Source organism: Arachis stenosperma, chromosome 1 (genome assembly GCF_014773155.1).
Source record: "Arachis stenosperma cultivar V10309 chromosome 1, arast.V10309.gnm1.PFL2, whole genome shotgun sequence".
Classification (NCBI taxonomy): Eukaryota; Viridiplantae; Streptophyta; class Magnoliopsida; order Fabales; family Fabaceae; genus Arachis; species Arachis stenosperma.
This window is the reverse complement of record NC_080377.1, coordinates 42,181,684-42,196,900: the sequence shown is the minus strand read 5'-3', so window position 1 is coordinate 42,196,900 and position 15,217 is coordinate 42,181,684. Positions and strand designations below refer to the sequence as shown.

General features: G+C 35.6%; 2 protein-coding genes across 2 annotated transcripts; both read right to left on the bottom strand.

Moving 5' to 3' along the window:
* Positions 1 to 3: 3 nt before the first annotated feature.
* LOC130968646 (ras-related protein RABD2c) lies at positions 4 to 3,504 on the bottom strand. Its single transcript, XM_057894039.1, has 8 exons — positions 3,268 to 3,504; positions 2,040 to 2,112; positions 1,721 to 1,768; positions 1,579 to 1,626; positions 1,063 to 1,134; positions 813 to 968; positions 591 to 694; positions 4 to 324 (listed from the first exon to the last, which is right to left on the bottom strand). Exons 1-8 carry the CDS (start codon positions 3,279 to 3,281, stop codon positions 231 to 233), a joined length of 609 nt encoding a protein of 202 aa, XP_057750022.1. The 5' UTR covers positions 3,282 to 3,504; the 3' UTR covers positions 4 to 230.
* Positions 3,505 to 8,894: 5,390 nt separating this feature from the next.
* On the bottom strand, positions 8,895 to 12,170 carry LOC130941869 (putative glycerol-3-phosphate transporter 4). Its single transcript, XM_057870498.1, has 3 exons — positions 10,872 to 12,170; positions 9,849 to 10,388; positions 8,895 to 9,264 (listed from the first exon to the last, which is right to left on the bottom strand). Exons 1-3 carry the CDS (start codon positions 11,818 to 11,820, stop codon positions 9,236 to 9,238), a joined length of 1,518 nt encoding a protein of 505 aa, XP_057726481.1. The 5' UTR covers positions 11,821 to 12,170; the 3' UTR covers positions 8,895 to 9,235.
* Between the last annotated feature and the right edge of the window lie 3,047 nt (positions 12,171 to 15,217).

The window sequence follows — 15,217 nt, the reverse complement described above, 5'->3', positions numbered from 1 at the left end:
GAATTGGACAAAGAACAAGGCAAATACTGCTATTCACCGATATTCCTAATTTTGTACAAATGTTCTTTAAATCAAATACATTGAAAAAGAATGGAAGTTTTAACAACGAGCTGAACAATGTAAGAAGCAAATCATGAACAATGTTGACATTATAGCATTATGTGAAGAACTAGATTACATGCCATGGAGACACATAAACGTCTAAGACCACAGATGTTTCACCCGCTCCCCTAAGACGAGCAGCAACCGGACTTCTGGTTTACTGGCTGTCCTCGGATTTGAACTGTTGGAGGCCTCGCATTGTTCATTGGCTGGCTTGCCATTCTGTAGGGGAAAAAAAAAGATCAAAGGACAAGAAAAGAGGTCAGCCATGGAGGTTAGATCTGGAACCTGTTGAATGATATCAATTAACTAAATGTAGTTCCTTAACTCCACAAACTCAAACATCTTCAACAAGTCTTTGTTCAAGACTCGCCAGGATATGAATGTGCAACGGAGCAAGCAGGGAGAAAAAATGGAAATATATCCCTACTAAAACTTCTGCCTGCTAGAAAATAAGACAAATGTAGACATTTCCACAAGTATAGCACCTATTTTTAATTTCAGCTGCCATTGCCATGAAAGCTTGTTCCACATTGGTTGCATTTTTTGCACTAGTTTCCATGAAAGGAATCCTGATTTCGTCCGCAAATGCCTAAAGATAGAAACATAAAGCCAAACTCTACCATTATTATTACAGAAGAATGGATTCAGCAGATGCAAATGGGATCATATGATGAGGATGGCAAAACAAAAGGTACAATTTGAGTAACCTTTGCCGTCTCATAGGACACAACTTTATTAGCTGTTAGATCGCACTTGTTTCCCACAAGAAGCTTGTTAACATTCTCACTTGCATAACGGTCAATTTCATTCAGCCACTGCTTAACATTGTTGAAGCTATCTTGGTCAGTGACATCATAAACAACCTGCAAAAAAGTCACGGATCACACCAATGTCTCCCAAAATAAAAAATAATCATAGAGGGAACTACAGGGGAAGGACCGATTCATAAATACTCACTATAATGCCATGGGCCCCACGATAGTAGCTGCTAGTGATAGTACGGAAACGTTCTTGACCAGCAGTGTCCCACTATACATTATTAAGGAAGGCAGAAAATCTGTAAACAATTACAACCTTACAGAAACAAGAACAGCACCAATCCCAGAATAATTATGGGAAGGGTTGTGGGGGACTCAATTTCCTGCTTTCTATTGGTACCATGAATCCCTCAAGGATTAACCAATGACACAATTGGTGACTGTATACAACAATGAACCTCTTAGAAAATGACCCATAGAATAATAATTATATTGGACATTAAAAGAGACTTTCTTTAGTACATAGGACATAATCTTACATTGACCTCTTTATACACACATTTATATTGATGAATAAGAATAACAACTAAATGAGAAAATTTCAAAAGAGGCAATTTACAGGGAGAAAAGCACATTGAAATGAATCAATTGTTCGTTAAAAAATGACTGAGCAAAGTTCAATATCCAAATAACATTAATATTAGCATGAGCTTACAATTTGAAGTTTAATAGTTTTTCCATCTTGTTCCACAGTGCGAATTTTCTGCAGAAGAGAGCATGGTAAATAATTAGTCAGTTATTCATAAATGTGTTGAAAGAACATGAAATGAGGTTAAGGGATGGGCATGAATGCTTACAAAGTCAACTCCGATGGTACTGATATAGCTGTCAAGATATGAGTCATCCTGTTTGACAGCAAAATATAATATTAGAATTAAACATGTAACTTATCAAAATATAATGCAGTCCATACAAAGATGTTAGCCTCAAGGCAAAACTTCTTGTTTTGTATAAACCTTGCCTTTTCTAACAATTCGTTGAACATTGGCCAACATAATATATATGGAGAGAAAATATCAGGAATTTTCAACTTCATTCTTTCCTGATGGGAAAAAGTGACCATGAAACACATAATAGCTGAAGGAAGAACAAAAAGGACAGACTCTCAAAACTTACAGCAAACCTCAGTAGGAGACATGACTTGCCCACACCGGAATCTCCAATCAGCAAAAGCTTGAACAAATAGTCGCTACAGAAACATAGTTATGGTTAAAGGGAAGAAAATATTAAGAAACAGTCATTCCTTTAGCTATGTTAATATGCAGGGAAACAGCAACACAATATTAGCATGTGGAACAGCAGAATAGCACGCAACACAGCAATACTTTCTGGAAAGGTAGAACGTCGGTTGCCCAAGTGCCACTTACATAGGACATCAATAATAATAGTAGGATAAATGCATGCAACCACAACATATTCTGCTAAAAATTTGACTCCGATTTATGCAATGTTTGTCTACCACCAATCCACATGAAACCTGATAGGCTTGCACAAAACAAGCCCATGTCCTTTTAAAATTTCTCTATAGCCTAGTTGAGCACATATTGCACAAGAAATTATCGATCTAAGCCTCATCAATAGATTAAAAAAAGCCCTCTAAATTAGATTATTTTAGGAAGGGCCACGTCTTGCTCAACCATCACTTATAGATCTACGTATATATATAGAAGTTCAACTACCACCCACTTAATATCGGTTTAACAGGGAAACAAAAAGATCTCATTAGCAGACATCTGTGTAAAATATAACTAACAACCATCATTGAGCCAAAAAAAAATGTAATTAGGTTCATCCTCGCTATAACCTGTTTGATAGTACTAAATGCTCTGTGTTTCCTTCAAGCTTATCAATTATGAGAAATTCATAATTCACAACAATCACACAGATTAGTCTAAAGAACTCGCATATTTTAAGCTAAAAGACAAATTAATACCTTTCCCGCATCTTATTCCAATTTCAAATAGTAAATCAATTTTCAAAAACAAACAACATCATTCACAAAAATTAGACACAATAAATAAACATTCCTGAAGACAGATCAGAGAAACAAACATTTCTAAAGTAGCCAAACAAATAACTAAACACTCACAAACGGATCTATCGTCGACAAAAACAGATCTAAATCAGTGATCAACTTCAACGCCATAAGCGAAATTTCATCAGAGAATATATTGAATAAAAAAAATACAAAAATTGAATCAGCACTTCACAAAGGACAAAAATTCACTACCACCACATGAGACGACATCAGATCTAAACTAAGGTGGAGTCAGAAACACGCACGAAGCAATTCCATGGAAAATTGAAGGAGAAAGGGGGGGGAGCGAGGTTAATTAGCACTTACTATTCAGGATTCATGGCTGCGTTTGAGGTTTGAAAATATTATTCAAATCTGAACAAGCTCGGCGGAAAACGGAGGAAAGAAGTGTTCGCCGGCGAGGAAAATGACCGAAGAAAGAGATCGTCGCCGGAGGAATTGTACCAAAGGAGAAGCGAGAGAGGGAAGGTTGAAGAAGAAATCGAAGAAAGGGGTGAGGAAGTGGAGTTATAAAATGACCCGAAGGTATCGGAGCTTTGCGATCAAAAGAGGTGAGGGGAAGGGTGACGCATCACAAGCCTCCACACGTTGCCACGTGTCACACCATCCTTCCAATTCCATGCCACTAAGAGTAAACTATATAAACTACTACTGATGAAAAGTTCATTTTGCTAATAAAAATTAATTTCAACAACAATAAATAAATTTTTAAAAGATTTAAAAATATAAAAAAATAATTAAATATTAAATATATATTTTTAAAATATTTTAAAAATTATATTTTGATATAATTTTTTATAAATTTTATTTAAAAAATAAATTTTTTTACGTTTTATATTTGTTAATTTTGTCTGGTGAATTTTTAAAAAAATTTGTAAATGATCAAATTTTAAAAAAAATAAAAATATATTAATTGAATTTTGCTTCGATTTTCATGTACTTTTTAAATAATTATTCAAATATCGCTATAAAAATTCGAATCTAATATATAAATCATTTACTAAATATAAAAAATTTGTTATTTATAAAAAAATATTATTTATTACTTATTTTTGTCATATTTTTTAATAATTCAAATGTTTATTTGTCATTCATATCTTTAACTGTTATTTTTGTCAGCGGTATAAATTTTTTAGTATTAGTTTAATAATCTATTCCAAATTTTATATAGATTTTATTTGTGATTATTTTGAAGGATACATGTCGACTGAGGAATAACTGGCAAAGTTGTAAAAGTTTGCTATAGTTTTTAATTTATGAATACGTGTAATGTGCAGAGTATTTACCAATTTAAATACCCATGTCATATCTCGAATACATTGCCAAAATGAAAATTAAAGTTGTAACTCAAATGTTGTGCATCTATGATATGCCACCATTCCTTAACCAAAGATCGTAGGTGTACCTTAGATCAAGCTTTTTTCAGAAGCTTGCACATATTTTGGGTGTTTAGACTCTGAAATTTGAAGACAGTTGTCTTGAGATGTGGCCAAAATAAATCCGATATTCTCCATCTTAAATAGTTACATCCAAAATATTTTACCTATATAAAAAGTTACAAGCACCATAACTCATCACAATTAATCTGTACACTATATTCCCTTCTCCTATATTCATAGACATAGCCAATAGAATTTTTCTTTGTGGTTGTTAACCCAAATGGGATAATAAAAAATGGCGAGAAGGGAGGTAAATTTGAGTAAGCTCTTCTACGATGTTGCATACTTGCTGTTTAGAAGTTCTAAATGTACTAAAGAATCTCATGTTAATAAATATTGGTAGATTTGGTTTTAAATAGATTCGAAATGTCAGACACAAATTTCTATCAGCGTTGTTTACCGAAGAATTTTAAAATAAGATATTTTGAGTGTAAGGTGATGACCATGTGCCAGCAATGTTCAACATACTTTCGAAACTAATACTACTAAAAAATTGCTTATTACAAATGAATTTATAGATAGATTTAATCTTTATTATAGACAAATTTTTTGTTACCGATAATTTTATTCATCAATAAAAATTTCGTAAAAAATTATTTACTGACAAATTTTTTCATCGGTAATTACCGACGAATTTTTCTCTTTTTCACCATTACTAACATCCCTTTGTTTGGTTAAAAAGTCAAATTTTTTGATAAATTTTTTGTCAATAACTTGTGTCAAATTTTTCGATAGATTTTCTGTCGATTATTAGAGCTTGAAAAAACATTTATAATTCTAAATACAAATGAATTTTTTGTTTATAAATCTGTCAGTAAGGTAAAACAGAAACTTTTTTAGACTTTTCCTTTACAAAATAAACCTGACTTCATACAAAAAAAAATATGAATTTAATTAAAACAAATTTTCATCCAATTTTTATCCAACTTGTATTTAAACATTTATAATATTTCAAAAAATAAACAAATTCATCGTATTATCAAACTATGCAAGTCAATTCAAAACATAAACAAAGTGTATTGACATATCAATTATAATCCTCAGTGTATTGTTTAATCATACTAAAACTATCAGCTATAGTCCTCAGTGTCATCTTCATCCTCATCATCATCATAATCCTCATCCGAAAAGATTGAGGGTGGCAGCGGCACGGGTGGTAGTGGAACAGCACTGGAACTACTTGACATTCTAACCATCTTGTAATAACTAATATATGTTTCATTCCATCTCTTTTGTTTCAGCTTTTTCTCTTTGGCCTTTTCAATTATTCGATTTAACTTCTTTAACTTTTTGAGTCTTTTCCAAAAGAGTCAAACGTGTGTCTAACAACTTACTAATATGCTCATCTGTCTATTGAGTAATATGCTAAAAAAATTCTTCATTGAGATTATAAATCTGTTTCCGCAAATCAAAAACAAAACTTTAATTTATAGATGCTCTTCTAGATATAGATTTAATAGAAGTGGCTCCAAACTTAATAAAACTAAAAAATATTTTTTTTATAAATTCTATTTTTTTTTATAAGTCCTTATTAATTGGTGGTAACTCCATTTTTGTGCTTGAGCCTTGGCATGTTGAGTCTAAACTTCTGCTAATTTTTTTTTAACTTTTTCTATTGTATAATGATTATATTAATTATATAAAAGCCTATATACTATTCTACTTGATTTCATGTTAAACAATTCTACTTGAATAGTATGTTTTAGTGCCTAAATATGTACAAGTAGGCTAAATCATCATAATTGTAAATGGTGGCACGACATATACATATAGTATATAGATTTAATTTAATTCAATTTAATACGGGCTTCAAAATCATATAACAATAATAATGATTACAACAAAATTAATGTAAGAGAAAGAATAATAAAAGATGGAGGATAAGAATTACTCTACACGAGCAAAAACAACCAACTGGGGTTATATATAACGCGTAGCTTCTTCTCTAACACTTTATACCTCTTCTTATTTGATATTTTTTTATAGATATTTTTCCTCTTTGATTCTCTTTACTTATCTACTATATTCAATTTTTCTATTCCAATAGCAATTGGGATGCTAGTAAGTAGTAACATCTTATATAGTTACTGTCTCCCAACTATAACCAGGCATGCCAATTTCTTTAAATAAAGAACAAGCCATAATAAAACCTAAACAATTTTATTTTATTCTAGTATTTAAATCAGTTAGCTTCCTTTGTTTCCCTGCTTTGAATAAGGTTTTAGATTTTCTGAATATATTGCACAGGACAGCCACCTGATTATGTTTTGAGGGAGGTCAAAAACACAAGTAAATTTTTTAAGTGTATTGGAAGTCTTCAGAGCATAGAGATTAGTGAAAATTCCAAAAATGGAAGAATTGTTTATCAAGCATTGACGGGGGAAGATAAAACTTAATTCTAATGCTTATTGCAATGCCATTACATAATCTAACAGAAATTTAAGAATAAACACGACAAAAGATACAAACTTGCAAACTATAAATGACAATTAAAGAAACAAGAACTGATGTTAACAATTATGGGTCATGCAGATACATTCAACAAATAAAACATGCACATAAGAATGCAACTCCTTCATGTTTGAAGCTTGAAACTAACCAAGAAATAAAACATACACATAAGAATGCAACCCCTTCATGTTTGAAGCTCGAAACTAATCAACACAGTGAATTCCAAAGTGCACATTAACAACACTTCCCTAAATCCACAATCTCACGGAACAATCCTCAATCCCTAAAATTTCATTACTCATTAGCACCGGTTAATTGTTTAACAATGTCACATTTATACACTTAAGGCCAGCAACTCTAAAAGTGCCAATCTAACCTAAAAATAATAACAATTCCTAAAATTTCATGAATTAGAGACTAAGTTTATAAGGAAATCATAAAGCAAATGCAGAAACAAACAAATTCGTGGGCTACATTTATATAACATTTTAATTAATTAATAATTTAATATTTATACTATATCTATCTCACATGAGTGTTTTGAGAGCGTTTGTCCACCCATTTGGACATGTCACTTTTAAGTGTGTGGATTTTCTTGAAAATTTTCTTGTAGGTTGGTGTACAACCCAAATGCTTCTTTTATTTAGCATAAAACACAAACTAAGAAAAGTTTCACATAAATATATGTCTATTAAATAAGATCTAAAACCACTTAAATTACGTTATTATTCTCTCCGCAATGAACAGAACCACCTAAGAGTGACGTTCAATTCTCCCTTACTTTTTTTTTTTTTATAATTTTTCATTTTTCATCTGCTTTTCAGTACATTTCTAACACTTTTTGGTAAACAGGGATTAACCATTCGTGGGTTGTATCTATACCCTTATTGATATCCGACATCATTTGGCTAAATCGCTTACTAGTCCTATACTTGAAAGCCCTCCAAAAAGACTCCTCATCATTATCATTGATAAGAAAAGTGGCTTTGCACATATAAGATAAGACAAGAAAATAACTTATTTTGTTCTTGAAATAATTTATATGATTTGCATGATATATATGTTAGTTTTTACCTTTCACTCCTTAAACCAAAACTTCTTTATTGAAAGAGAGACATCCCCAAATTTTTTGTACGGTTTATCGTATCGTTTTTTGATGATCTTCTGAGGATTAGAAAAAAAAGTAACTAACTAAAAATTTTATAAAGAATTGACGAGTTAGGAAACTAAAAAAAATGTAATTATATTACTAATTTAAAAAAATAGGATTTTAATAATTTTAAAATAATTTAAATTTGCCATGTCATCTTTTGTAGGAGTGTTAAATGGGTCAAATTTACCCGGCTAACTAGCATAACTCGCCCAAAAAACCTGCCTAATTTACTGATTTTGGAAGGGGGACGGACTTGTCGGCAAACTTGACTTTAATGTTTTTTTGAATGTTTATTCATTTTATTTTAAGTTATAATTTGAACCATATTTAATTGATTAGAGACTTGAATAATATTTAATTATATATTTTGAATAATATTACTTTTATTATTTTGTTTCAAAAAATTTAGTTGATAATCATATTTATTAGATATTTAAAATTATAAATATTTTAGTGTCTATAAATTTAAAAATTATAAATTTTTTGTCTTTAAAAATTATTTGTAAAATTATATATATTTTTAATATTTAATAATTTCCCCCCAAAAAAAAAAAAAAAACAAATTGGCTGAACAAAGTGGGACGGATTAGCCCGCTTCTCACCCCTAATCTTTTCTGATTGTCATCTCAACATTCTTTTATAGTAATTAATGTCGGATTGTTTTTGTCAATTTTTTCAATTTTTTTTAAGAACTAATTTGTCATTCATGTTAGGTTTATTTTCGTTAATTTTCGTTAGAGCCAAAATTTTTGGTGTGCCAACTTAACAGTTTACTCCCGATATTATTATCTTAAAGTTGAAGATGTTACCCCATACTCTAGCCAAACGAGAGAAAACTACCAAAATTATTATAAAGAATATTCATAACCATATTCATAATATGAAACTTTAGAAACATAATATAATCAAGTATTCCCATAGGAAAGTCAATTTAAGATGAATGGGAATCAAGTTTCATTCTTGAATAGTGTGAGCCATGATTCCTTGTGGAATCCCTCCATAGAACAAAATGAAGAGCTGCAGAATCATGGATTTGGTCTTCTACTTGCTGGTTAACTTAGCTTATCACTAGGGAATATACATCATAAGAGAAACAGAGATATAAAATGGCTACTAAAATCTATCGAAAACAAAAACCTTGCAACTTTCTCTCATATTACAGATACAGCCTCAAGTGTTGGAGAAGTATATTTGAATATTCATGAGGCACTCAACAGTGTCACTGTTACCGTCACCTTTGCTCCTGTAGAAGTGGTTGAACTGCAAAAGAAGAACCGCAGGGTTCAGGTGGATACATTCTAAGTTCAAAATTCAAGCAGAATTTGGCTTAATCATCAATAGCAACAAACAAGAGGTTGCAACTCCTTTAATATTTTGGTAAGAGGAGATGAAGTAACAAAAACAGAAGCAATGATACATGCATACAGGATTTAACTCCTGCTGTCCAACATTTACCTAAATATCCTCCCAATTTTAAATTTCACTTCCCATGTTTTGTTGTATATATAGTATATACCAATGCTTGTCACTGTGAGTGGAATTTTAAATTATGATGATTGTTAAGAATATAAGGAGGCTAAGTCAACACTCTTAAAATATAAACCCATGGTAATATGACTTTCTAACTACATTTGTTTTAATACATTTAAACATTTTAACATACCCCAAAAAAAATGTACCAAAGTTTCTAGACATTCATACACTGAGAATTATGTAAAAATAACTAAGGACTAGGGATGCGATGTATGTGATAAGGTAAGACATAGTACTTGGGAAATGCTTCCACCGAATGCACATTTGAGATAACCAAAAGGTGATATTTAAAATATTTAAACTAATATTACCTCCAGAATTTTGCTGTTCCCTGTATAAATTTTGGCCAGACTTCTCTGCAATTTCAGCTATGACCAAACGTGTAAGAAGAAGTCCAGCAATAAAAGCACCAATGGTTAGCATAAGGAAAACTTCATTCCATCCCCTTGTTGAAATGAAGCCAGTAAGAAGGGGACCAAGCGCTGCACCAACTGATCCCGTACCATCTATTATAGCAGTGACAGTAGCAAGAGCTCGAGAATCTCCTCTAAGAGAACTATGTGTCCCCAGGTCCGCAGAGACAGCAGTGGTGATAAGTGCATAAGGACCATTTACAAGTAAACCAGTTAACGCCATAAGGGCAATGTTGATTGTCATCGAAACACTTCCATAACATCGGTACAAAAGCATCGAAGGAATTGCTGCATACATAAAGCTCGCTGCAGTAATAGCACGGGCATCGAGTTTATCCGACAGGTAACCAGCAAGAATACCCCCAAAAATGCCTCCTAAATCGAACATGGTGGAAATGTTCCCGGCAGCTTTTACCGAGAGGTACTCCCCTCCAATTTCTGCAAGATAAAAAGATGAAAATTTGGGCAGCTTATAAGAAAAACAAAAAAGAACATGTTTTACTTAGGGGTCAACTATGCAATCCAACTGTTATATTCTGATCTTTGTTGAGGAATTCCAGGACCACTACAAGTTCAATAAGAGGGTAGAAACTAGTTCAACACATCTAATGAATTAGTTCTTCCTAATCATACTTAGGCAAGATATTCACATCCTGCTCGATACTAACCCATGACCAAAATTGCAACTTGAAATGTTGGGGAAAGCTCTTAGTGTGTAGATGTGTATATATATATTATATTCTTCCTAATCCCTAAGCCTGACTCTCGTAGGTTTATGGAAGATAGATTTAAATATGTCTTACATAAGCCACAACATACATAGAACCCTTAATTAAGGGGTGTGTGAGCTTTCAAGGGAAATGGAGGAAACAAACAAATGTATATATGAATGAAAAGATAATAAGATGCAAGTATAATCACCTGTTTGAGTCAAGTAAAATGGCAACCAATATAAGAAAGTATAGGCGACAAGCTTGGCAAAGAAAAGACAGAGCGCAAATGGAATGACACCGGGTATCATACAAGCCTCAGCAAGCCCAATGCTCCTCCTACACATGGAACCCTGCCTCTGAGCACATTTCCCCTCAGGAGCCTCTTCATCGTCTACAGGAACCAAAGATTCCGGCATGACATCCGATCCAACGCTGTGAATCGTCGCAAATCCAACGTCCTCCGGGTACGCAGCAAGAAACAAGTACACAACAATCCCTCCAAACACAATCAGAGCACCGGGGACCATGAAAGACCAGCCCCAACCATGGTCCAGAACACTGGCCGCAAGAAGTGAACCACTAATGTTCCCAACCGATGTGTGCGCGTTCCAAATCCCCATTATCAACCCTCTCTTCCTCTTCCCAAACCAGTTTCCAATAACTGCTACCACAGAAGGCCAACCTGTGGCTTGAAACAACCCTGCCACCATCTGCATCGATAAGTAGAACCAAAATTCATGAACGTCCCAGAAGAATCCCATTCCGAAAAGAGCAACGAAGATTCCACTTCCCATCATGCCGGTAGTGAGAAACAAACGAAGGTCTAGGGTATCGCCGAGGTGGCCGGCGACGTACATGCCAAGGGAGTAGCAAGCGAGGAAGGCAACGTCAATCTCGCCGAGCCGGGACGGGCCTTCAGGGCCGTTGAATGGGCTCCAGCCTTGGGCCTCGGTGGCGTGCTTGTGTGCGTCTGGGCAGAGGACGCTCTTGACTATGCCCGTGGGCTTTCTTGTCGCATGGTAGCATGCGTAGGCCATGAAAGTTATTAACAGAACCATATAACGGTATGTTCGGAGGTTCCAATCTTTTCCTCTTAGGGCTCTTATTAGGAGAATTCCCGGGGGAGTTCCCCTCATTGCTTCTGAAGGCAGAGACATCTTTATTTTGACTTCTTCAGCATACGTTTTGTTGAATTGAACTGATGGTTACTCAATGAATTAATTGATGATGGAGTTTAGGTATGAGCTTGAATGTAGAGAAATGGATGAATGAATAATGTGGAGGTGGAGAGTGAGGAGAAGAAAGAAAGAAAGAGAGGAGAAGAAGCGGGTGGGGAAGCGAAGAATTTGGCGGGAGAGAGAAAATAGAGGAGAGGATCAGAGAAGTGAGAGGAGGGAGGGGGCGACGTGGCCAGGGTTTGTTTGTTGGGAGGCTGACACGTGGATTTTGTGACGGGTGGTGTAGGATGACCCGGCCGTCCTTCACCGTTCTCTTTGGCGGCTACACACAGGTCTTTCTTTGTTTGCTACTGTATTTATTTATGTCCGGGACCTATGCGTTATGCATCGGTTGTGTGCTTGTTCCCCCTTTTTTTTATTTAAGGAAACGTTAAATCAAATCTAATCTAATATTAAACTATTAATAGAGAGTTGTAGAAGTAGGGAAAATTCAATGTGTCTTAAAGGTAAGAATTTGAGAGTTGAATTTATTATAATGTTTTTTATGCAGAGTTTATTATATCATCTGTGGTCTCTCATTCCATTTTTTTTAGATCACTAGAATTAGGATAATTTATCCAAATAAATAAATTTGATGAAAATTTTATCCAAATACACAAAATAGAAATGTGTTACGTGCATATGCATTTTGACATTTCTATGTAATCTATGGGAAGCAACCACGGTTTTTTATTTGTACATAAACTGTGACTGCTAGCAACGGATTATGAAAGGTAGTTTTTGTGCGTAAACCCTGGCAAATTGCAACGGATTACAAAGAGAGAAAGCAAGGCATAAACCGTGGCTACTTTATAAAGAGGGTGTAGTAAACGAAAATCTCTATAGGTTACTACGGTTTACGTGTTAGGGGTTATAAATACATAATCCGCTGAAGCTCCTTACGGATCATTTGTGTCACAAATAAAATTTTGAGGGTTGTTGGTTTGAGAGAATTTGTGGAAAGCTTTGAAGGTTTGAGAGGTTTAGGTGGTGGAGTATGGAGGATGAGGATCGCTTGTACCGACTAAATGGCGTCGCTCACGTGGCTGGATATATCGACGCAGAGGTTAGTTATTATTATTATTATTATTATTATTATTATTATTATTATTATTTGTATAAATATTGATATTATTTTGGTTATTGTTAGTAAAATAATTTTTTTACATTTAATTTTTATTGTTATTATGAGTGTGTCGTATTAGTAGTTTCATTGTTACTGTTATAATTAGTGTTATTGCTATAATTAGGGAATCAACAAAACCAATGTGAGGCTTCTAATAATTTTTTATAAATTATGTTTGATGTTATTAGTAATGATCATATGTTGAGGGATTTTGTTACCCACATTTTGCAGCCTACTAGGGTGATTAGCGGCGTTAGGAAACAACAGAATATGCCCTTACACGACCGGATTATACCCTATCTAGAGACCGCGAGCTTGTATCATTTGGCTAGGCTTAACAGTCAGTGGTTCTGGGTTGATGAGCCTCTCCTTAGCACATTTATTGAGCGGTGGCGTCCTGAGACCCACACCTTCCATACGCCCTTTGGTGAGTGCACTATTACTTTGCAAGATGTGGCATATCAGCTGGGTTTGCTGATCGATGGTGAGCCCGTCAGTGGGTGCCTGACTGAGTTTGAGAATCTGATGGAGTACGGTAGACCAGCATGGGTGTGGTTCCGCGAGTTGTTTGGGGAGTTACCTCCGCAGAGTAAAGTAAAGCAGATGACAGTGTGCTACACATGGTTCCATGAGAGGTTTCGGGTTCTCCCAGTAGATGCTAGTGATGAGACCGTGCGTATATACGCTCGTGCTTATATTTTGATGCTCTTGTCCTCTCAGCTGTTTGCGGACAAGAATGCAAACCAGGTCCACCTTCACTGGTTGTCTTATTTGGCATCGTTAGACGACTTGGGCAGATATAGCTGGGGTTCGGCTGCACTGGTATGGTTGTATAGATGTCTTTGTCGTGGGACAAACAGAAACGTTGTTAACTTGGCCGGGCCCCTACAACTTCTACAGTCTTGGATTTTCTAGAGGTTTCCCACTTTGAGGCCTAATGGGTTTGATGGATTCGGGTTTCCTCTTGCTTCCAGGTACGGTTTATTATTTTCGGTTCATAAATTGTTCAACATCATGTGTTCTTCCATGTTATGACATCATTCCAATGAAAATTGCAGGTGGGCTACGTATATGCCGAGGAACGATGCCGGGGATCAAAGATTATTGTCTGCACGTCTTTCCTTGGATCTATTGCGTGTCCACGATGTGAGTCATTTAGTTATTTCTCTTAGTTGCACTGGTTTATGTTAAGTGTCATGGTCTGACGAAACCCTGACTGTATCGATACAGTTTGTGTGGGAGCCTTATTCTTCTGCCGAGGTTGTTGCTGTTATTCATCCGGAGATACTAGCTGACGAGCACCGTAGGCTATGGACGGCCATCACTAGCCTGATATATTTTGCTGTGATTGAGTGGCATCAGGTCGACAGGGTTCTACCGCAGTTTGGCAGTGTTCAGCATCTCCCTCAGCCAGCTCTGAACATAGATTGGCTACATGCGAAGGATGGCAGGGGTGGGGACCAGTGGTTTCCCACGTATTATCGGGAGTGGCATCAGCATTGGGAGAACCGGCTTCATTCAGTCATCTGGTCGATCAAGTCTTTGATCCCGGTCCATCATCAGACTACCTGGATTGGTGGTGCCGTGTAGCGCACAGATTCCTATCCCCAAATGTTGTATTTCAGGATCCGAGGCCGATTGTGTTGACTGAGGAGGCTCGTCACAGAGGGTCGTCGCAGGCACCTCCTAGGGTGCACGTTTACGACAGACCAGATAACAGGCGAGTAGATCGGCGTCGGCGTATAGGCACCCGTACCACGGATCGAGAGTGGCGAGAGCTGGCTGACCGTTTAGAGGAGGACATCCCTAGAGCTGATCATAAAGATGCGGTGGATTATCGTGTTCCTCGACGTAGAGCCAGACGACAGGCAAGGCGGGACGGCCGTGGAGGGGCTCGAGGTAGAGGACCATCCGTTGAGGATGAGGGCACTCAGCACGGTGTTGGTGAGGATGTAGTCGGTTCAGCCTCAGCTATGGATCAGCCGACCTACGATTTGGGCAGTAGCTCTCAGCTCTTTGGGAATGTCGCCCCATATGAGTTTGCTCAGTTTACCACCGCGGCTGTTGGGATGGACATCGATGATCCTGTTACTGAGTTAGAGTTCTATAGGGATATATGATGAGCGGATAATTTATACGCTTTTTGCATTGTTTTTAGATAGTTTTTAGTATAATCTAGCTACTTTTAGGGATGTTTTCATTAGTTTTTAT